At 32.1% G+C, this 26,095-nt stretch overlaps 1 protein-coding gene across 1 annotated transcript in view; it reads right to left on the reverse strand.

Annotated features, from left to right (window-relative positions):
* LOC139530002 (receptor-type tyrosine-protein phosphatase alpha-like) overlaps window positions 1–26,095 on the reverse strand; it is a 517,312-nt gene that overhangs the window by 469,404 nt on the left and 21,813 nt on the right. Inside the window, exon 3 of the mRNA XM_071326017.1 lies at window positions 6,434–6,604. Within this exon, the coding sequence (XP_071182118.1) occupies window positions 6,434–6,604 (171 nt within the window). The remainder of the gene's footprint in view (window positions 1–6,433; window positions 6,605–26,095) is intronic.

Here is a 26,095-nt window from a genome sequence, read left to right on the forward strand (position 1 = left end):
CTATTTACCTTTCGTCATATCTGTTATTTCATAAGATGGCTCTTTTTGTGGGTTTTCACACTTCCTAAAAAAATAAAACAATTTGTCTCAGTTTTCAGTGCTGTAGAAAATGTTTTAAATACATTCAGCATTATTCGTTAATTGTTATCATCAATCTTATCAAAACATTGGTTTTTGAAAATCAAACAATCAGTTGATCAAATTTCTTCGGTGTCACTCTTACAGGTCTCCTTCAAATGACCGATACTTGATCACGTATAATTACTTACTAAATTTAACCTTATGCAGAGCAAATATCAATGTTTACAAAATTATTTTTAGGATTGTTGTTTTGTTTTGTATGTTAATTTAACGATCATATTTTATAAATTTTTCTTTCCGCAGTTGCTTTTGTGCTAATCAATTAACTGGGTTAACATTAAAGTTAAAAGACAACGATATTGTCAAATTTAATGCAGGGCTGTTCAATAAAGACCTTTTCCTACAAAGTACACTTTAAAAAGGTAAAAGACACACGAGTAAAACAAACTGGAAATGTCATGACAAAACCAAATAAACGATCAACAGTCAAAATCAGTATACGAGACACAATATAGAATGCAAAAGACTGAGCAACACTAATTCATCAAAACTAGTGGTGATCTCAAAACCTCTGGAAAAGGTGAACAAAGTCTTTTTTTCAAATATGACACCTGTGGTGGTCACACTCGGGAAAAAGAGATTGTGAATAAGATAATTGTTACATAATCTATTGTTACCTGTGAAACATATATACTGATACGCTGTATAATTTTAAATGTATAATTTCATCTTCTCCACTTGGAACACGTGATTTAATAACCGTTTGTTAGCAGCAATACTATATCAAGAAACTATGATAGGAAGTGAAAGCTGTGGAAAATCTCATAAATTGTGAGATACACCCATTGCTGGCGCTACTATAATATTGCTACAAAGAAATGGACAGTTCACAATTGGGAAGCAAAATTCATCTCATGTGATGCACAGTTTTGTTTTCAACCGTCCCATATTTTAAAATTAGATATTAGTCAAACCATGAGACAGACTAAAATGCATCTGTTGCTTCCAAACTACTGTAAAACTACCTATTCTAGAGGTGGAGCGAATTAGTTGTGAATAGTTAACAGTCCTTTGAGAGTATATATAATGTAGCACTCTTTTATCTTGCAACAGTATTAAAACTTTTGAATAATCATCACTTTACACGAGTTTGTCCCTTTATAAACGTCAAGACTGATTGAAATAACTGTTAGAACTTAGTTTCATATACCGAATGGGGGAGTGATAACTTGTGCTTTGTTAAAAAGACCACTGATTTGAACAGAACATTTCTTCTTAACCTGACATTATCAAGATGCTTGATTTCTTGATAGATAACATATTTAGAGTGGAATGTTTGGCAGGCATGTTTCCACACACAATTGGCATTCATATGGGAACAAACTGTGTTCCTCTGATGCCGACTTTTCCTTTATTCATATGAGGGTGTATTCATACTAGAACTTCATATGAGGAACGAAATGCAGGATCCTTAAACTTCACTCTCCGCTATAAAGATAATGTTCTATCACTAAATAATAAAAAATTTGAGGAGTATGTTGAAAGCATCTATCCCATTGAACTGAGATGAGGATACAACAGGAAGAGTGAAATTGGCTTCACATCTTGACTTACTTCTAAAAATTGTCTACGAGTTTCGGTTAAAAACTTAAATTGACGGCAAAAAAGATGATTTTAGCTTCCCAATGGTTAATTTTCCATTCCTATGCCGAGACATTCAACTTCTCCTGCAAACGGCGTAAATATATCCAAGTTGATACAATATTCAAGAGTTTGTATTTCCTATCATGATTTTCTTTGTACGGGTTGCTGCTCTCAATAAAGCTATTAAACCAAAAGTTTTAAGAGTTGAAACTGGGATTGTACTTAAATGAACTAAACGATAGGTGCCATATGTGAAGCAAGATCTGCTTATCCTTCTGTAGCATCGCACTTGAGATCACCCCCAATTTTTGGGGGTGTTTGTGCTGCTCATGCTTTAGTTTTTGTGCATTTTGTCAATAAATGTGTATTCAGGTAACATAAATCTTTGAATTAAATTCATTAGATTTTATAAATTAAGACAAAATTTTAGAACGTTTTATGCTTATTTTATTTGCTTGCTTTACAAAAATTCACCTATTTTAAAAAAATTCACTCCGATAAAGAAATCTTTTTTTCTGTTTTCAGATATATTTCTTTCCGCCAAAGTTGTAGGCAAAATTATTCCAAAATCTGTGACATAGCCTATTTACTGTTCCTTGAATTGGTTTATCGTATTCCCTCAAAACTAATGCTTTTGATTTATTTAAAAGAAAATATATCATTCTTAGCAATCAAATGATTTTTTTTTTATTTAGAATAAAACTATTACTTGATTGTCTGTGCATACTTCTATTGCAGATGAAAACAAACCTCTTTGCAAAGATAACCGCAAGTAGTATAAGTACAAGAATAATTACACTAGTGACCGTTCCGACTGCTATTTGTGTTGTTTGAGAATGTTGTTGTTCTGGTTCTGTAAATAAAAACATATTCAACATCATTATTCTTTAAAAATGTTGGCACCTGTCCCAAGTCAGGTTTCTGATGTACAAATGTACAGTAGCCGTCGTCTCGTTTTTATATAGATTAGACCGTTGGTTTTCCCATTTGATTGGTTTTACATAAGTAAAGGTAATTTTTGGAAACCTTTATAGCTTGCTGTTCGGTGTGAACCAAGGCTCTGTGTTGAAGACCGTACCTTGACCTATACTGGTTTATTTTTATAAATTGTTATTTGGATGGAGAGTTGTCTCATTGGCACTCATACCACATCTTGCTATATCAATATATGTATTTACCAAACTCTCAAAAAAATATAACGTAGCTATATAGAATCACACCTGGCATTCATTTTTACCCCAAAAACATTATTTTGATAAAAGTATTTGGTAGAGTGAAAATGTTTTGATCAGGCTTAAACTAATGCATAAAATATGCAGGTGACTGCGGGAGGCAATAATTATATTGCATCCAAAAAATGTGTCGGCAGCTTGAATTTCAAAGGATGTAGTCCACATACTTCCAAGTAACATGTGAAAGCGGTACTTTTTTGGTCACTATTTATGTGTTGCTTCTAAATGAGAATTGTAACACTTTATAGTGACTGAACAGGTTAAACAAATACTTCTCAAGAAACAGAAAAAGAAGGCAACTTGGAACAGCACCAGTCATGCCAGTATATATATGAATAAAAACTCAGATCAGAATAGCATGGACAATATGTTATTTATATGTCCTTGTGAATATATAGTGAGGAAATTTATCAATAATTCTGCACATAAAGTGTTTTGTTCATTTTCTGTTAAAATTGTCACACAATCAGTGAAACATTCGAAAAGGCTAAACTATTTTTTTATTACTGAAAGTTTCAAATAATGACAAGTGTTTTTAACCAAATAAGTCTTGTTTCTGTGAGAAAAAAATCATGTGCAATTTTGGGAATTAAAGGGAAAGAAGAACTTTTTGCGGCGCATATGCACATGTCAATCTTGTGAATATACTTACCAAATATATTTTCTTTATCATGATACTGACGTCGACATTATTAAGGAGTACACAACGTAGGAAAAAACTAAAATTACAGGTAAAATAATTAAAACACCCTATTTTGTGTGCATCTCCTGCCAAATTAGTATCTGTTGCATCTATATATACTAGATGAGTAATAATCAATGTAAATATGGTTAGTTTTTGAAGAAAAAGCCAAACTTTTGTTTGTAAAAAAAAAACCCACCCACAATGATAATGAACCATAACCCCAAAATCAATTCTGATCTCCCTTTTGTGTATTGAACCTGCTTGTACAATTTCATAGAGATCCATTCACTTATACTAAAGTTATTGTCTGGAAACCACATGTGTATTCTTGAAAACAACTACGACATGGTTAAGCATTACTCGAAAGCAAATTTTTGACATGCTTGTATTTCCCATTTCCATTCTCAATTTTATTTTGCTGTCATATAAAAACTTGAAAAGTAAGCTAACAAAATATATATGCAAGAAATGACATAAAACTGACTCTGAATTAGTACATGAAATCGATGTAGAACCCAAAAACTGAAGTTGATCAGGAATAAGAATGTTTTTTTGTTCGAGTCAGATTTTTTTTCTCACAGAAACACCGAAGCCCTTCAGTGCTATCAATTTAAATTATTTAGTCAAAATTTAACACTAGTATTAAGGTTCATCATAACAAATTGGCAAATACGGCCGTGTTTTTGCCTAAAAATACTACTGTGTACAGACTTTAAATGTTTTAAGATATATAAAAGTTAAATTAATTTTGCATATCTGAAAGATAAAATCATTTTTTGGTGAAGATCTTGATTCAAAATATATCCCTAAACATTTTCCATCTGAACTTTAAATATTTTTTTATTTTAGACAAAAACTATGTTAATGTAGCCTAGGACATTCGTCCTGAACATGCATGAAATGTCACTAGACGTTAAGCAACCAACAACCAATTAATATATAGGACATTGACTTGGTATAAAGCTGGCATTCAAGGTCGATGTATAATCGAAAGTCACTGTAAAGGCATCAATTGTCGAAATTCACATCTAATGCAGTGATGATATTCGTACCTCTAACGTTATTAACACCACGTTGTCGAAACAATTTCTAGTAGACAGTTGTCAGTTCAAAAAGATGGCATCAGCGTATACGTAGTAGCCAGTATTTTTCACTGGTATGAATATATATACGGATATTATTTACTCAAATTTGGTTTTAGAATTAAGAAACAGGAACGCGTAAAATTGATTCCTTGTCGTCCGAGTTCTGCATTGCTGTTGAATATGTTGTCTTATTTGTTTTTATCGACACTTTCACGTTCTTATAAGCTTTTTATGTTAATACGTTTTATATCCCTATATGGATGAATGGTTTCACACTAATCATTTGTTAGGCCCTTTATAACTTGCTCTTCAGTGTAAACAAAGGCTCCGTGTTTAACCGTACATTGATCTATAATGGTTTACTTTTAAAAATTGTGATTTGGATGGAGAGTTGTTTAATCGGCACTTATGTCACATCTTCATATATCCATCTGTTTAAACTAAATACATATTAGTGGTCGAAATGCGCAAATAACATTGTACAATTTATACTGTTTATTTGTGTTGCCTACCACTAGATCGATAACTATGATGGTGGACTGTGTTTCGAAGACAAATTTAAGAAGTCCAAATCACTACATTTATACGTCTTATCACAAATTCTTTTCGAGGAGTTGCAGCTCAATGATCTTTCCACTAGTTGAAATAATTGTTTATGTAATTTGAAATACTCTTAGATCGGCACTTTGTATCTTATGCTTTGTATGTTATATGTTCAAGATAGGCACTGTGTGTTTTGTAATTATATGTGCCTTGTGTTTGAGTTCAATTTGATTAAATATTTATGGTCAGTTTTAAATGGTTTTATTACTGTTTGTTCTTATGTGATGTACCATCACTGTTCCAGCATTTGTTATGTGCTTGGCCAAGATACGATATGCATTTTGCTCATTGATGAACACTGTAAGATGACCTTTAATTGATAACATGTACGTCATTTAAGACTTTGTTGAAAGCTGTCTAATTGACATTCATGTCACATCTTCATATTCAAATAATCGTCACATACGACAGTCAATATGTATTTTTAAAACAGTTTTAAAACTGAGAATGGGTAAATTTGAAGAAAAAAAATTTAGTTAATTTCAAAACTGAAGTTGTTTTTTTCCTAAATATTGTATGGTAATTATATAACAATTGGATTGTTTAATTATATCACAAAGAGACCCAAAGATATCAGACGTAAATCCGGCTATCTTCCGAATATAGCTAATAAATTTTATCTGAAACAGCAACCGATGTAACATTTAAGACAGTTAACTAATAACTTAAATTTCTTATCAATATGTTTTACGGTTTCGAATATATTGGCCACACGTACATGTATCAATGCAGAGACATTAATTCTTGATAATGCACAATGGTGTAGTTGAATTGATACCATTAACGTAATGTGTAATCCGCTAGTATATTAGACAAAAATAATAACATACAACAGGCAAAATATAAATAAATACATAAGTTCAAAAGCAAATTGGGACTGAAAAAATGTAAAGTGCTAAATGATATACAGGTTTTAGGTTGCTATACTTAAAGCGTTCTTTGACTGGTATTACATCTTGTTTGGAAATCCAAATCAATTGCACTTTCAATAAATTAATATATTTTTCTTTTCCACCGACACACTTGTTGAAGATTCAGTAAAATTCGTCATAACGTTGTCATTAATACATTTCAGTAAATAGAAACTAATCAGTCATATTTACCTGCACAATATGACAGTGTACATGACCTGTTTACGTATTCGTCTCCGCCACATAAAAGTCCACCATGTTGCGGTAAAGGATTGTTACAATAACGTCTTCTACTTTGTTCACCCCTTCCACATGTACCGTTACAAGTTTCCCAAGAGTCCCAAATCGACCAACCTCCATCAACTGAATGCATGTAGGTATGAAAAATTTATTTTAGGAAAAAATGGTAATTTTTAAATACAAATGTGTGTACAATCCAGAAAATGAATGAGGTAAAACCATCATTCAAGTTATTTATTAAAAAAAACCTATCAATTGTAACTGTTGCATATGGTTTCTTATACAAAGTACATTATTTTTTAACGTATTTCCTTCTTAATGAAAGCCTAAGTGGTATAGCTTAGCTACAGTAATAGCACATTTTACTGCAATTGGCAGATATCAAACCTCAATCTATATTTTATGAAATCGTTATGAACCTACATATACTTGTTTTTAATTGCTTGATTTTCTGTGCTTTATTTTTACCAAAAAAGCTTCTTTTATTTCTGTAAAACTTAGCAAAAGTTATATTCTTAGACAAGGACCACTTTAATCTTAATTTGTTTACCCTTATGTTACACGTGTAAAGCACAATCGTAAACAAAATGACTTTTCAAGTTGTTGAGGACCGTACGGTAACTTATATATAGCTACCAAAATATACGACATCTGGTATTTGGTCGATATGTATCGCATTTGAAATTATTTTATTGAAAAAATTCCTAATGTGTTTATTTAGAATTCGAAATTCGAAATTAAAAGATATTTAACTTAAGAATACAAATTCGAAATTCGAAATTAAAAGATATTTAACTTAATAATACAAATTCGAAATTCGAAATTAAAAGGTATTTAACTTAATAATACAAATTCGAAATTTGAAATTTGAAAAAAGTCGATCATATGACACATTAAAAATAGACTAGGCAATGATTGTTTAGCTTAATAAACTTAATAACTCATTAGCAATAGAAACTGGTAGGTGTGCAATACAAAATATACCCTCTAATAAGAGATTTTGTAAATTTTGCACAAGAAAATTGAAAATGAGATACATTTCTTGATTGAATGTCCTCAATATAACAAAATTTGATCTAAACATAAAATCATTGATATTAATTTAAATAATATGGATGAAAATTTTACCAAAATGTTAAATCCTATGTCTGAAAAGGAACTAAAATCTATTTGTATGTATATTGAAGAAGCTCTTGATTTGAGAGACCACCATACTGTTTCATACGACTGATAACTTTATAGTAGTTCATGCATATACACATAAATCTTATATAGGTTATTGTGTGTTTTAAGTAAAATTATGAAAATTTTTAATAATGCTGATGTATAAGTTTATGGTATCAATCTGAGTTTCGAATGTAATGTTATTCATAGAATATACTTAGAATGTTATGGTATCCATAGAATTTACTTAAAACTTGTTGTTACATGCATCTTTATTTCATTTATATGTTGTTTTATATTATAATTGTCTGTATTTGGATCACGTCTCTCTTGTGCTCTTTCAAATAAAACATTTAATTGAATTGAATTAATGAAAATATAATTATTACATTACCAGCACAAGGAGATAATATACACGACATATGCTCAAATTCGTTTTCCGGACAATTAGCACCACCGTTTTGCGATGAAGGATTATTACAAAAGCGTGTTCTTCTTTGATCTCCATTTCCACAGGTAACTGTACAACTTTCCCAAAGATTCCAAGGTGACCAATTTCCATTAACTGCTGAAATTGGGGATTGCAGATGACAAAAATGTAATTTCATAGAAAACGTATATTTGCTAAAAAGATGGTATTAGTCTCAATGTAAAAATAAGCAAATGTCATTTAGAAAAGGGAGGCCATACATTTTGTAAAAAGTAATATCACAAAAATACAAACCTCCAAGGAATATTCAAAATGGAAAATCTCTAATCAAATCGCAAAATCACAAGCTCAAACACATCAAGGAAATTAATAACAACTGTCAAATTCCTGACTCTGAACAGGCATTTCCTTAAGTAGAAATGGTGGATTAAACCTGGTTTTATAACTATCTTAACCTCTCATTTGTCTGGCAGTAGCATACAATCTAATTATATTGACTTACCCCCTGTCCATCAACTTTATGCTCAGACACTGGTGACGTTTTACGTCTGAGGAAGAGCTGCAATCTTTAGTATCGCGAATAAGTTGGGAAATGTATATCCAATATGCAGGTGAAGTTGGTATATTGCTACTACGGTGGGGGAAATCGATAATATCACAATTAAAATGGTCTTGTTTGTCATTGATTCTGAGACTGAGATGATCGTATATGTCAAATTCGAGGTAAAAGTCTAAACATGAGGCTGAGGAAGCCATGTATGCTGTTTCTTTGATATCTAGTTCTGGAGAATATATTTATCGAACCCTATCAGTAAGGTTTGGATTGTTAATGGGAAAAATATCATCAATATAAATGAAAGTGAAGTAAAACAACCTAGCTGCTTTGATCTTCCTGTTTTTGACAAGTGTCTGAAGGAATTCCGATTAATATCAAAAGAAGAACTGGTGAACAAAGAGAGGCACACAGTTCGTTTTTATAGGAATTTCTTGTTGAAAAAGTCTACCGCCAAATAAAACAAATATGTTATAAATAAGAAACCCCACCATACTGATCACTTGTGCCTCTGTGCAGTATGTGTAACATTTTGTTCACTATCAAAAAATATGTCGTATGGTATCACAAAGTAAAAAAATTATAACGTATATTACCATTTTTATGTTGAAAAACATTGTGGATTATTTATTTTAGACGATTTTTCAATTTCACAGGGGGAAATGGTGGTATACAGCGTTAGAAAAAACACAAGTTTTGGTAGAACTAATTTCAATAAAAACTCGAGATTTAAAAGTATCCAGAAGTACTTAAGAATTTAACCACATATGGTTTACGCGATTAAACAGTTTCACAGTATTTCTGAAGACCCTCTTTCACTGAGGACAGAATTTTTTGTTAATCTTATAAATAATTATTCAGTTGAACACGCAGATGAGTCGGCAATGTAACATTGTTTGTACGGAATTTTGTTTTAAAAACCAAGTTGCTAATCGTCAGCCCCTATGAAGTTAATTATTTAGAATCAAACTCTGGAAGGACATTGCATTTTGCATTTAAATCAGAGTAAATCATGTTCTTATAGAACTGAGAAAAATACATTCTGATAGGAGGAGATAAAAATCATTCCTTTACTAATTGTTACCATTTCCCTTCGGTTATAGAAAGAGCTCAAACAATTAAAAATGTACCCCTGCCCTTTACCTTACTAGATGTAATGTATGAAATACAGAATTTTCCACAAACTCTTATTTCAAAACTTGTTATCCAGTTCAGTGTCCAGGTGTCAACTCTAAAACTTCCACACCCATATCATGAAGCAAGGGTCGACGACGCTATGAATAAGTAACACCGTTCTATTTCGTCGCATTCCTGGATAGAAGGATAACAAATGTGCCATGTATACCTTAATCCGTTAAGATCTCACACCAACTTAAAGTGGTACCTAACACTACAGGGAGATAACTCTGTAATATCAGCTTAACGTTTTAATTGCGTTGTGTTGTTAAGGAAATATTAAGCTTCTAAATGATCAAAATTAAAGTTTGTCAAACTGCTATATAACCAGTGTAATTTTTCTGATAAAACGGTTGGTTCAAATTTTTTTTAAATTTTATATTTTTGTCAAAGGGTCAAAGTAAATACTTTGACAAAATTTCAAGAAAATTAAACGAGCCAAATTAATTTTAGTTAAAGTGTTGGGTACCATCTTAAACATGCAGTTTAGGGTATTTGCTACTCTTTTTTAAAATAACAAACTTCTTAAAAGACCGTTATAATATGATAGTACATTTATAATGGAGCTTTTAAAAAATAAAAAAAATGATGGTTCCGTGTGCTTGTTTTTGAGATGTAAGCCGTTTAAATTTAGCGGGATATGTTTCTCTCCAGATTTTTCATACAATTAACAAAGACAGGATTTTCTTACAAAAAACATTAAAAAACAACAAAGATTTGATCAAATTTTCGAATTTTACTCTAAAACTATATGCAATAATATTATAAAAAGCAAAATAAGGACTAAATGGAGAAATTATTTTATGAGTACTAAATGGATAAAACCAGTGGATTCCGAATATCTGACAAAAATTCAACAACATGAGGAGAAAACATCCTTAATCCAACATTCCATAAAATTGAAAAAGGAAATGGGGAATGTGTCAGAGCGACAACAACCCGACCATAGAGCAGACAACAGCCGAAGGCTATGGAACGCCGGAACTGTTTTATAGTGTAAATATTTAATGTATTTTGTCGCTTTGCATTTACGTCCTGTCATTTCTTCGTTAGGTTATATGCATATGTCTATATTTCCTGACACTGCATCCCTGTGTTATGTCAAATTAATTAATCATTTGGTCAAACAATTGTATGATATGTCATTGCTAACTGTTGGTGTGTGCAATAGGCATAACATTATGCTGTAACTACGATATAGTCTGTGAACACCTCCAAATTTTATGATCAACCACCTTTACATTCTTTCATATTTTCTTTATTTCGTGTCTATTCGTCCTGTACGTAAGTCAGTTAGTAATTGCGTCCTGTCTGAAATGTGATTGTTATGTCAAATGTTCTAAACGGTTTGTTTTGATACATCTTTGTTGTATTAAAACCTCACGAGATTATATTCTAACGGCTTTATGTTGTGTTGATACATATGTATCTCCAGTGAAAAACATAATACATCATGGTTTACATTTAGTTTATAATCGTTTTGCCGAAAAATTGATACTCTCTTTGAGCATGCATTACGTCATGTTAAAATGCGTCTTACATTATGTACAAACAACTAATACATTATATGCAAACACTAACAACGTTATGTGCAAACACTTACAACGTTATGTGCAAACATTTATACGTTTTGTGCAAACGTCGTTTACGTTGTGTGCAAACACTTATTACGATATGTGCTAATGCCTATTACTTTATGTGCAAACACCTATTTCGTTATGTATAACACCTATTTCGTTATGTATTACACCTATTTCATTAAGTGCAAACACCTATTACGTTATGTGAAAATACCTTTTACGTTATGTGCAAACATCGTTTACGTTATGTGCAAACAGTTATTACGATATGTGCTAATGCCCATTACGTTATGTGCAAACACCTATTTCGTTAGTATAACACTTATTCATTAACTGCAAAAACCTATTACGTTATGTGCAAACACCTATTACGCTCTGGGTTTTTTTTTACACAGATTTAAACAAAACGCAACAATGATATGCATTTTGAGCTGTCTAAAAAGCTGTGGACAACTTCGCTGTATCCTTATTGAAGCTAATATGTGTGCATTGGGCTGTTGATTTAGTATTGGAAATGTGGTATTTATATATATTGATTGATGTACAAATGCTATATAAATATTTAGTTTTTAGGGGAAATTATGTTGTCCTGCTTTAAGAGTGTACGTTAAGCACGCATGCTTTTAAGATCTTTTCACTTTACTGGTTTAAAATTGAAACATTTACATTTCCAACAGCGTCTGCATACGGAATATATATCTCCCAGTAGAGGTTTCCCGATTTGCTACGTATCAGGTACGGTTGGTACGTAACACAACCGTTGGTGTTGTTTTGGAGAAGTCATTTAACGAATGAGATCATTTCATTCATCATTATAAAATTAAAAGATTTGAAGTGCATATCAGCAAAAAACTTTCTTAACGTTTTATTTGATAACGATTTGAACGTTTCTAGAACACTTTGTTTATGATTCCTTATGAAATTATTTAGTTGTGCATAAGAGCATGAATCAAACAGACCTGAAACGAACTGATTTGACATGATTTTGATATTCTAAATATAGATTTGCGTTCGTTATTGGTATTGGTATTGTATTTGTTTCGTGTATTTATAAAAAGAAAAATATTTTGTTTCTTATTTATATTCGTTAACGTGTCAAAATTGTGTTAATTTCATTGTATAATTAGTTCTTGCATGAAATTAGACATTAAAATTAAATAATAAATTTCGATTGTTTCATCAAAAGATTTTTTTTAGATGATTGGAAACCTGAGATTTTGCATTAAGTGAGAAAAGGGACTCTTCTCATATTTTTTTATTAACAACTTGCAGGGGCGGATCCAGCCATTTTAAAAAGGAGGGGGGTCCCAACCCAGGACAAAGGGGGTTCCAATTATATGTCCCAATTCATATGCGTTGATCGGTCAAAAAAAAGGGGGGTTCCAACCCCCCGGACACCCCCCTAGATTCACCAATGACTTGAGACATTTTTCTTGAAATGCATTCTAAAAAAAGTAACTAAAACGTATTGATTAATAAGACATATTTCCCTATTCTATTTTCGATGAAAAACACCAATTTAAAATAAAAATGAAGAAATGATATTATTGCCAATGAGACAACTCTCCACCACAGGCAATTTCCCCCCCCCCCCCCTCGATATATTGCTTAATATATATTGAGGTATATAGGGGGATCTGAGAAAAGTACATGTGCTCTCCACAAGAGACCAAAATGACACAGAATTAAACAACAATAATAGATCACCGTACAGCCTTCAACAATGAGCAAAGTCCTTTCCGCATAGTCCGCTTTAAAAATCTCCTAAATATCAAATTCTTCAAAAGTTCAAACAAGAAATCTGACGGCCTAATTTATGGTAAAAAAATTAACGAAAAACAAATATGTAACACAGCAACAAAACGACAACCCCTGAATAACAGGCTCCTGACTTGGGATAGGCACATATACATACATAATATATATGGCGGGGTTAAATAAGTAAACTTGACAGTTGTGTTACAGTTCAACATAAGAGCGAACTATAGAAATCATTTGAAAAAGACTTTAGAAATACACCTTACTAAAACACAGTGTACGTGGCCTGGTACTTGTACATATCGTAGAGTTCTCACAGTTATTACCATCTAGTTCAAAGCTAAAAACAAATTATAAACAAAATCTTGCTTCTTTAGACTTATTTATCTGTTTATTAATCATCATAGAATAAATAAGACTAGACATTATATTCTTTCAATACTTTATAAACGTATCTTTTAATTGACACTTTCCTTACACTTTTATTTTTATCTTCAATTTTAATTTGTTTTATTAAAAGTAACTAGTTTAACCTTCCGCAAGTTCAAAATGCACATTCTATCTAAACTGATTTCAGGATGGAGTTGACAAATGGTAGGTTTACACGATTTTTGATAACCCTTTCATAGTTAATCAAGACGCGTTGATTAGGTTTTGAATTTATCTTTATTAATAATACATTTTCAATACGGTCAATTTTGTATGTTAAAATAGCTCTTATTCTATCGTGGTTATGAAAGCCTACCCAAACAAAAAGCCAACCTATTCAATCTATACTGATATATCTATATAACAAACGATTATTAGAAAAAAATATGAATGTGTTTTATTTTTAGCTTGTTTTTGCCTGTGCAATTTCAAGGGAAATAAATCTTAATTACAAACCGTTCGTTGCAACGGTTACTTGCAACGGTTGGTTGAAAGCATAATCGAGTACACACAATATCGTTTGTTATGAATAGGAAACACATCTACGTGAAATTTATATTAAGTAGTAGCTAAAAATCATCCAAATACTTTTGTTAACAATTCATAAAACATACGTTGACAATAAGTGCATAAATACAGTCTTTTAAAAAAGTACAATGACGGCTCAAAGTTCGTACTACGGTTGGTACGGTCGCAAATCGGGAAACCTCTAACATTTTAAAAGAATGCATTTATGCACTTATTGTCAACGTATGTTTTATGAATTGTTAACAAAAGTATTTGGATGATTTCAAATTCAAAACCTAATCAACGCGTCTTGATTAACTATGAAAGGGCTATCAAAAATCGTGTAAACCTACCATTTGTCAACTCCATCCTGAAATCAGTTTAGATAGAATGTGCATTTTGAACTTGCGGAAGGTTAAACTAGTTAATTTTATTAAAACAAATTAAAATTGAAGATAAAAATAAAAGTGTAAGGAAAGTGTCAATTAAAAGATACGTTTATAAAGTATTGAAAGAATATAATGTCTAGTCTTATTTATTCCATGATGATTAATAAATAAGTCTAAAGAAGCAAGATTTTGTTTATAATTTGTTTTTAGCTTTGAACTAGATGGTAATAACTGTGAGAACTCTACGATATGTACAAGTACCAGGCCACGTACACTGTGTTTTAGTAAGGTGTATTTCTAAAGTCTTTTTCAAATGATTTCTATAGTTCGCTCTTATGTTGAACTGTAACACAACTGTCAAGTTTACTTATTTAACCCCGCCATATTATGTATGTATATGTGCCTATCCCAAGTCAGGAGCCTGTTATTCAGGGGTTGTCGTTTTGTTGCTGTGTTACATATTTGTTTTTCGTTCATTTTTTTTACCATAAATTAGGCCGTCAGATTTCTTGTTTGAACTTTTGAAGAATTTGATATTTAGGAGATTTTTAAAGCGGACTATGCGGAAAGGACTTTGCTCATTGTTGAAGGCTGTACGGTGATCTATTATTGTTGTTTAATTCTGTGTCATTTTGGACTCTTGTGGAGAGCACATGTACTTGTCTCAGATCCCCCTATATACCTCAATATATATTAAGCAATATATCGAGGGGGGGGGGGGGGGGAAATTGCCTGTGGTGGAGAGTTGTCTCATTGGCAATAATATCATTTCTTCATTTTTATTTTAAATTGGTGTTTTTCATCGAAAATAGAATAGGGAAATATGTCTTATTAATCAATACGTTTTAGTTACTTTTTTTAGAATGGATTTCAAGAAAAATGTCTCAAGTCATTGGTGAATCTAGGGGGGTGTCCGGGGGGTGTCCGGGGGGTTGGAACCCCCCTTTTTTTTGGCCGATCAACGCATATGAATTGGGACATATAATTAGAACCCCCTTTGTCCTGGGTTGGGACCCCCCTCCTTTTTAAAATGGCTGGATCCGCCCCTGCAAGTTGTTAATAAAAAAATATGAGAAGAGTCCCTTTTCTCACTTAATGCAAAATCTCAGGTTTCCAATCATCTAAAAAAAATCTTTTGATGAAACAATCGAAATTTATTATTTAATTTTAATGTCTAATTTCATGCAAGAACTAATTATACAATGAAATTAACACAATTTTGACACGTTAACGAATATAAATAAGAAACAAAATATTTTTCTTTTTATAAATACACGAAACAAATACAATACCAATACCAATAACGAACGCAAATCTATATTTAGAATATCAAGGTCATGTCAAATCAGTTCGTTTCAGGTCTGTTTGGTTCATGCGCTTATGCACAACTAAATAATTTCATAAGGAATCATAAACAAAGTGTTCTAGAAACGCTCAAATCGTTATCAAATAAAATGTTAAGCTATTTTTTTGCTGATATGCATTTTCAATCTTTTGATTTTATAATGATGAATGAAATGGTCTCATTCATTAAATGACTTCTCCAAAACAGCACCAACGGTTGTGTTACGTACCAACAGTACCTGATACGTAGCAAATCGGGAAACCTCTAGTGATACGATATTCCCGGGCTGGTGTTTCCTATCATGGTTTCCTTTATGAGGATTGCTGCTCACAAGGACGTTATCTAAGCAAGAGCTCCTAATGGTGAAGTTGAAATCTTCCCTTCGTAAATTTTACGGACGCCATCACGATTTATTTGACCGTTATGAAATAACCGTGTCCCATATGATATCGGATATATTCCTTATGTCGTAACTACAATCCCCTTCCCTTTTCATGAATGTAACCTACCGAATTAGACTATTTAACGGGTTTGTAATAACATGAGCAACATGACGGATGCCACATGTGGAGCGGGATATGCTTACCCTTCCAGAGTACCTGAGATCACCCCAGTTTTTGGAGGGGTTCGTGTTGCTTAGTCTTTAGTTTTCGAAGTTTTGTTTTGTGTACTACTATTTTTCTGTGTGTCTTTTTTCATTTTTAGCCATGGCGTTGTCAGTTTATTTTCTATCTATGAGTTTGACTATCCCGGTATCTTTCGCCCCTCTTTTACAAATATACAGACACGAATTTAGTTTCCAAAAGGTGTAACCGAAAAAAACAATACAATATAAAAAAAAATGTGGTATGAATGCCAATTGACAAATCTTTACAAGAGACCACATGACGCAAAAATTAAAAAAAAACGATAGGTCAACGTACGGTCTTCACCAATGAGCTAAACCCATACCGCACAGTCAGCTTTAAAAAGGCCCCGAAATGACAAATGTAAATCAATTCAAATAAAAAAAACTAGCGGTCTAATTTATTTACCAAAAACTTAATTAAAACAAATAAGTAACAGAACAACAAACGACAACTACTGAATTATAGGCTCTTGACTTAGGACACATACAATGTAAATAAAGCATGTGGCGGTGATAAACATTTAAGACTATAATCTCATGAGGTTTCATTAGAACAAAGATGTATCAAAACAAAACGTTTCAGACAGGACGCAATTATTAAGTGACTAACGTAAAGGAAGAATAGACACAACATAGAGAACATATGAAAGAATGTAAAGGTGGTTGATCATAAAGTTTGGAGGTATTCTCAGAATATATCATAGTTACAGCATAATGAAATGCCTATTGCACACAACAAAGTTTAGCAATGACATATCATAGAATTGTTTGACCAAATAATAAATTAATTTGACATAACACAGGGATACAGTGTCAGGAAATATACACATCTGCACTAAACATAAAGAAGAAATGACAGAACGTAAATGAAAAGCGACCAAACACATTAAATATTTACACTATAAGACAGTTCCGGTGTTCCATAGAAGGCCACCAACGGGTCTTCTTCGCTAACATATAACGATAAAATATATGTGTACCAAATAAAGTCAATGCATATATAAAAACTTAAAATTAGGTTATTTATGAATTTTGAGTGATGATATAGATTTAGTGCTTATGTTGTTTGAAAGTATAGGTCATTCTTTCTTTATATAACTTTAGGTATTGAATTTCAGTAAATGTTATATTACACTGGGTACCTTGTTTATGCACTATTCTTTGGAAATTGTTCATTTTGTCAAATTATTAAGATCTAAGAAAGAAAGAAAAACCGTCATTTATTACTGTACATTTATTTAATTTAAAAACAAAATCTTTGTTGATTTGTTTACAAACATTGGTTCAAGTTTTCTTCATAAATAATCCAGCAAGTTTTCGCTTTTAATAGAGTATTTTTTACTGGCTGATTTTAATCTTGAACACTAGTCACTAGTACACGGTCCGTGTACTACTTTTCAAGATTAACATCAGCCAGAAAATACCTCTTTTTTTTCAATATGCAAGATATGAGTCATTCTACGTTATGATTCTAATCATCTCCTTTGTAGTGTTATTGCATACCCTGTAGTGTTTCACAACTTGAGTACATGACAGCAGAGATTGATTTAAGTTAATTTGATGGTTCTTCTTATCTGTACAAATAGTTTATTGTTAAGTGTTGTACTATATTCATTCTTTTTCGGTATGTTGCTGTTTCGTTCACTTTACTTTAAGAACTTGTATTGTATTATTGGGACTTTTTTTTCTGTTGATTTTCATAAATTGCTGATATTTTTGTGGGAGGAAACATTGTAAACTTATTCGCTTTGAACTTCTCTTTACATATATTGTTAGAATTAGAATATATTCATATCATTTTAAAACTGGTAAATGTCAGTAGACAAGACCGACCAATGATAGATCATCTATAGTCCTTACTCTAAACAAAATCTAAGGAAGACGGTTTTTTATTCTGTTTCAATTTATATACAAAACAAATCGGCATTTAGTACTGTATATAAATTTAATTTGAAACAAATCATCGGTATTTTCTACAAAAAATACAAAAAAATTGGTACAAATATATGTTAGCATTCTTATTATCTCTCTTGTAGCTTCCTCTAAGTGTATCACGACATGATTGCATTACAGCAGGTTAAGTACACTTAGATGGATTTCATGTGAGGTAGACGGATTTTTATTCTGTTTAAGGCACACGTAATATGAAAAACAAAATAAAGAAATTAAAATTAGGCATACCAACTTTCCTTTCACTTTTAATACGCTCTATCAGTATATTTTGAAATGTTTAATCATTATTACTCACTTAAGCTTATTCTAGTCTTCCTTAAAATTAAAATAAATGTTTCGTTATTAATTAACTTGGTAACGGTTCGTAAAAGTGTACGTGTTTCATAACAACCCATTCAATTTTAAGTTGTAAGATTGTTTTTGAAGTAAATTAGTATTTGATTTCCCTAATTCGACCATACGGTAGCATTGAAATTGTTTGCTTGTTGTGTTTATTGTGTTTAGCATAACCATAATTATTCACCTGGACAAGGAGAAAGTGTACACGGCCGTTGTTCATAATTATTTCCAATACAGTAAGCACCACCGTTTTGCGGTAAAGGATTATTACAAAAGCGTGTTCTTCTTTGATTACCGTTTCCACATGTAACTGTACAACCTTCCCAAGGGTTCCAGTTCGACCAACCTCCATCAACTGTGAAAGTATAAATTCTGTATTACAAAATTAATATGCAGGCCTCGCCGCTATATTGTGCTTTTTTGTGTTGATGCGGCGTAAAGGAATTACCAATCAATCAATCAATATTGCAAGTGAAAAAAGGTTTTTACAAGACATATCTTTTTTGCTATAGTGAAATGGATTCTAAAGTTTAAATCGAATTTTGTCTTTTGAAACGTCAAAACACCATATTTGGCTAACACGACAGCTTAGAAGTTTTTAAACTTCCAAAGCTAATAAATGCCTTTATTGACTCTGCTTATAGCAAATACTATTCTCCTGGACAATCAGTATGTGTGCACGACCTCTGTTCATTGTCGTTTCGTGTACACTCAGCTCCATCGTTTTGTGTTACAGGATTATTACAAAAGCGTTGTTCTTTGTAAAACAGTTCCACACGTTAATATACAAGTTTTCCAAGAGTTCCAGTGCGACAAACCTTCAGGAACTAAAAAAGTATTAATGATAATAATGTTAGGATAAGAAGAAAAAGTAGGCGAAACAGGAGTAGCACTCACATTCGCAATGTGGAAAGGGTTAATATAAGTTGCAATAAGTTGTTTCCCAATAGAATCATATTCTGTTTATCTGAAGAAGTCAAGTAAGTTAACCAATTTAATGAATATATCTTATTACTAAAAGTTACACTAACTATTTGATGACAAACCTTTTACTTGTAATTCGATTCGATTTTCTGCCGCTATATCTCTACCATCAACACTCAATATTACACATTGGTATTCTCCATTGTCATTGAGATCTGTGTTGTGTATTGTGAGACTTCTCCCTGTAACACTGTACTTTAAAGAGTTTTGTAGAATTTTGTAAGATCTATGTTGAATCTTTGTCCATTGATACGAAGCACCGTCTGATGTGCAATTCATAATTGCGTCAGTCCCATAATCAGTAATGATAAGCACTAGAATATAATATATGATTATGCTTTACGTCGTAATACTTACAGTATTCTAAGACTAACTTAAGCATTGTTATCATTCATTAAAAACTTCATCAAATAACTTGCAAATATTATGAAAGACCTTTCTGAAGCAACATTTCTTTACATGAAAAGTTGTTTTATATATTCCCTATCCATACTCTTGCTTATAGCGGAGGCATATATTATTATATCATATATTATTTTTCCTTGTTTAAGAGTTAGAACAGCATTATTCATACAAATGTGTGCACCTGTCCTAAGTCAGGAATCTGATGTACAGTGTTTATGTAGTTCATACGTGTTTCTCGTTTTGATATAGATTAGACCGTTGGTTTTCCCGTTTGAATGGTTTTACATTAGTAATTTTTGGGGCTCTTTATAGCTTGCTTTTCGGTGTGAACCAAGGCTCCGTGTTGAAGGCCGTACCTTGACCTATAATGGTTTACTTTTATAAATTATTATTTGTATGGAGAGGTGTCTAATTGGCACTCATACCTCATCTTCTTATATCAATATATGTATTTACCAAACTCTCAAAATAATATAACATAGAATCACACCTTAATTTCTGCCTGACATTCATTTTTAACCCAACGACATTATCACAAAATGCATAACTCTGTAACTTTAAGTCATATTTTCTTCTTATTCCTTTTTCTGTGTTTTACTTTACTTTTTGTTTATAAATTAAAAAGTTTGATTATCTCTTCGATGTCTGCAGCCTATTTTAGGTTGCTCTATAATCGAGAGTAGTATATAATCGAAGGGCAATGTGAAGATATCAATTGTCGAAATGCACATCTGATGCAGTGATGATATTTGGTACCCTTAACGTTATTACCTTCACGTGGTCGAAACAATTTCTAATAGACAGCTGTCAGGTCAAAAAGATGGCATCAGCGTAGTAGCCAGTATTTTCACTGCTATGAATATACGGATATTATTTACTCAAATATGTAATCGAGTTCCTAGTTTGTTTAATTATTTCAACATTGAATAAAATTAACGTAGGCAAGACACAAGACAGATTTATTTCATAGTAAGAAGTAATGATATAGACGTATGAAAAACATGTTTGTTTGGAAACAACAAGAAGAATAGAATGAAACGAGACATATATCATTGATTATTTACTTAGTAGACGCAAACAAGTCTTCATAGTTTGAAAATATGTTAATTGATATGTTTTATGGTGGTTTGCTAAAAAAAAATCAAAAGATTAAAAAAGGCAAAATAACCATAAGAAAAATATAAAAATCATAATTCGTTGAAAAAATAACAAAAATATAATACATTTTATAGGTACAAGGATTAAAATTGGGTACGCAAGGCGCGTGACTCGTCTACAAAGTCTATCAGTGACGCTCAAACGTGTTACAATATGTATAGAGGGCTTAAAAATAAAAAAGCATTGATGACCCAACATTTTGTACGGTTTTTTCTTAACCAGTAAAAAAAAACAACGAAAAATCAACGATTTCAACAAAATACAATGACAAAGACAATCCGAGAGAAGCGAAGGATACAACAGGCACATTCAAACTCATAAATCGAAAATAGACTACATCGCCATGGTTTAAAAACCATCAAACAAAAAGGTAAACAGACAAACAACATAAAAAAGAACCCTGCCAAAACATAAGAGGTGATGTGAGTCGCCCTCGGTTATTATGTAATTGATGACATCATTATAGGTTGTATATGTTATGAGAGTACCCTAACTGAATCAATATGTACCTTTGATTCAATATGTATCCTTTGTGCTCCGGTCCTGACTTTAGTGGAGTGACAGATCAAGAAAAAGGTTATTATTTTACGACTTTAATGGACCGGCATACCTGCAGGCTAAACACGATTTTTTTGCAAAGCCAATACCTTAAGCTAACTTTTTAGCCCGGTCGTAGACATTTCATGCGGTGCAGTTTTTTTTTATAAAACAGAAAGAAAAAAGACATTTGGATTTTTTTGTTAAATTTCAAGATTGGAAAAAATACGACCAGGCAAAAATTAAAGAATAAACATTTCTCTTTCCAAAAAGTCATAATTTAGCCTGCAGGTAGGGTGGTCCATTAAAGTTGAAAAATTGTTGGCTTGGTCAATCACTACTTGGGACAGGCGCTTAAATGTGGGAGGGTTTAAATGCTTTGAGATATCTCAACCCTTCTCTAATACTTCTAGTCAACGATAAAAACACAAACATCAATTCGTACTAAACAAAACTCTGTCCGAGTCTGATGTCAGATAAGGAAACAAAATAAACTAAGAAAATTGACAATGAAAGATAGATTAAGAAAGGGCCTCTAGCAGTAAGTAAACCTCAAATAAATTGATTTAAAAATTATGTCTTCATCATATGAAAATCAAGCACATGTAAAATTCCTCCCGTTAGTGGTTTAGTACCATACGATTATAAAATATACTAGTCGAACATTTCCTGTCTCATGCCAAAAATAAATTGTCCTGACATAACATAATGCAAAACAATGCAAAAGAAGAAAATAAAGCAACAGCTTGATTGAAGTACAGAATAACAAACGGCTAACAAATGAGATATGCAGTAATAAACGATAATAGTTATCAAATGTACCAGGATTATAATTTAGTACGCCAGACGCGCGTTTCGTCTACATAAGACTCGTCAGTGACGCTCATATCAAAATATTTATAAAGCCAAACAATTACAAAGTTGAAGAGCATTGAGGATCCAAAATTCCAAAAAGTTGTGCCAAATACGGCTAAGGAAATCTATGCCTGGAATAAGAAAATCCTTAGTTTTTCGAAAAATTTAAACTTTTGTTAACAGGAAATTTATAAAACAAAATGACCACATTATTAATATTCATGTCAACACCGAAGTGTTGACTACTGGGCTGGTGATACCCTCGGGGACGAAACGTCCACCAGCAGTGGCATCGACCCAGTGGTGTAAATAGTTATCAAATGTACCAGGATTATAATTTAGTACGCCAGACGCGCGTTTCGTCTACATAAGACTCATCAGTGACGCTCATATCAAAATATTTATAAAGCCAAATGCTATGTTGCTGGCTCTTGCGTTGGGACGGCAAATACAAAATGTGGCAGGATGATTCAAAATTTCGAAGTCAAACCTATCTAAAAGATATAAGAGGATGTAGTATTAGAGCCAATGAGACAACTCTCAATCCAAGTCACAATTTGTAAAAGAAAACCATTATAGGTCAATAGTTATCAAAGGTACCAGAATTATAATTTAGTACATTAGACACGCGTTTCGTCTACATAAAACTTATCAGTGACGCACATATCAAACTATTTATAAAGCAAAACAAGTACAAAGTTGAAGAGCATTGATGATCCAAAATTCCAAGAAGTTGTGCCAAATACGGCTGAGGTAATCTATGCCTGGGATAAGAAAATCCTTAGTTTTTCGAAAAACTCAAAGATTTGTAAACAGGAAAATGTATTAAAAGGACCACATTATTGATATTCATAACGTCCATTAGCAGTGGCATCGACCCAGTTGTGTAACTAGTTATCAAAGGTACCAGGATTATAATTTAGTATGCCAGACGCGTCAAAGTACGGTCTTTTACACGGAGCATTGATCCCAATTGAACCGCAAGCACTTATGAACCACACCAACAAATGACAACGAATGTCCTTTATTTTATATACGTCTGTAAAGTAATCTTGAGGGAAGATTAGTTGTTTTCAAATAAAACGCGCAGGCAATTTCACCGATGTGTAAATGAGTTATTCTCTGTGTAAAAGAGCTATTCGTCCGTGTTGCGTTAAAATGAAAATTAAACGAATTATTCCCAGTCATTTTTATTATGTACGTTTTTTTAATAATTGAAAAGGTATCTCATGAACATATATATTAACATAGATCTACTGTTCCTAGAGGATATCTATTATACTACTAAACGAGAAGACCTAATTTTGTGTGTCGCTTCCTTCCACAATAAATTAATCACCATGCCTCTGTGTCCTATATGTATCATGCGTTGTCGCATTAGCCATCCATTCTTATGATTATTCAGTTTGGGTTATTTTGGGAGAAAAACGAAGAAAAACGCGTTCGGATTTTGTTTCCGTCATCAGACTGACTTTTAAATCATACCCAAGCCTAACGATTTTTAACCTAAAAAGAGGGGTAAAAGGTTATTTTCGTGCAACGTGAAAAAGATTCGTTATTTACCGTGTTTTGTGAAATCGATAAAAAGATCAACGTCCAAAAAATGTTTAATTATTCGTTCATCGTGAAAAGGCTATTTTATTTCGCGTTCTTCCGCACAGATATTCCACTTTAGCTCTTCTTTAAACATAATTTTCATAATTATTCGGACAATTCTTTGCACGTTTTACTGCATGTATACTATGATAATAATCCTATAATATATAGAGACTCTCTGGGTAATATAACAGTGATCGTTGTGGAGAAGAAACTTTGAATTGATGATTAATAGCAAACATACTTTATTTATATTATATGCATGTTCATAGTATATAGAAACGCGAAAATCATGAAATTAAACAGCAAGCAAAAATAAATAATAACGGGCTTTGCAAAAAAGGGAGGGGGCTTAAAATAATGCTCCCGTCTCAATGTGCCTATGACTCATTTTGAAACCTTATCTGAAATTCTCTAGACATAAAATCGTTTACCAAAATTCATCCTACAGCAGTTTACATACCTTCAACCAAGCTCTTATTACCCGCGATTTCGCGGGTGTGTTCTTATTACAATAAAATTAGTACACTACACTGTGAAAATTTGTAAGGTATATAACTGTGAATGATCTATTTTTTTTCTGAATGAATCATTGTTAAAAAAAGTGAAGGAAGTTTGTATTTTGGAAACGATATTTAGAAACAACGGTCAAGTAAATATGATAATAAATATGTAAGGTGATAGCTACAAGTATGTATATACAGAGATTGTCATGCGGTTCCACTAACAGGTTCAACTGACGGTTGTGCCACTGAACGGAAAGGTATAGGAACAGTTTAACTCTTTATAAACCATCCATAAAATAAACAAACCGAAGGATGCAATTGCATTTTAATAGAACCCACAAATACTATATCTTTACTTTTTATATACAAATTTATGCCTACTTATACTGAAAGATTCAGTTGTTGTTGTTTGGTTAATATCTTACTGATTACAATGATACGAGTCACAAAATATCTAAAATAAAATCACCTACCATGGCCAGCATCACCAACATAAACTTTCTGAAAAAGTAAAACAACATATATCACAAATTTCTCCATTACGAAAAAAATAATCAGGAAGTTAATATTTTAACACAACTATGTTCATTAATCAGGTCATTTGTTGTTAAGTAGACCGTGAATAAAACTGAAGTGATTTGTTTAACATAAAATACCCTCAAAATACATCTTATCTATAGGGAATAAAATTAGTACACTTTGCATAAAATACGCTACAATTCGGAGTAAATGGAATCCTTTTTTTCAGTGATTATGAAATAGAGATCAAAGTATTTATGTTATGATGGTATGATACTTAACCTCTAACGAGAAGGATTGTGTCTGAGATTCATATGGTGAAGACATAATATTTCAATGAGTTTAATTGAAGTCTGGAGCAGGAATGTCAGTAGTCTGCTGTTATTATGCATTATTGTCATTTTGTTTATTTTCTTTGGTTACATCTTCTGACATCATACTCGGACTTCTCTTGAACTGAATTTTAATGTGCGTATTGTTGAGCGTTTACTTTTCTACATTGATTAGAGGAATTGCGGGAGGGTTGAGATCTCACAAACATGTTTAACCCCGCCGCATTTTTGCGCCTATCTCAAGTCAGAAGCCTCTAGCCTTTGTTAGTCTTGTATTATTTTTATTTTTTTTTAGTTTCTTGTGTACAATTTGGAGTTTAGTATGGCGTTCATTATCACCGAGCTAGTATATATATTTGTGTAGGGGCTAGCTGAAGGACGCCTTCGGGTGTGGGAGTTTCTGCCTGAAATGAATACCTGTTGGTGACCTGCTGCTGTTTCTATTCTATGGTCGGGTTGTTGTCTCCTCGA

Source organism: Mytilus edulis, chromosome 7 (genome assembly GCF_963676685.1).
Source record: "Mytilus edulis chromosome 7, xbMytEdul2.2, whole genome shotgun sequence".
NCBI lineage: Eukaryota > Metazoa > Mollusca > Bivalvia > Mytilida > Mytilidae > Mytilus > Mytilus edulis.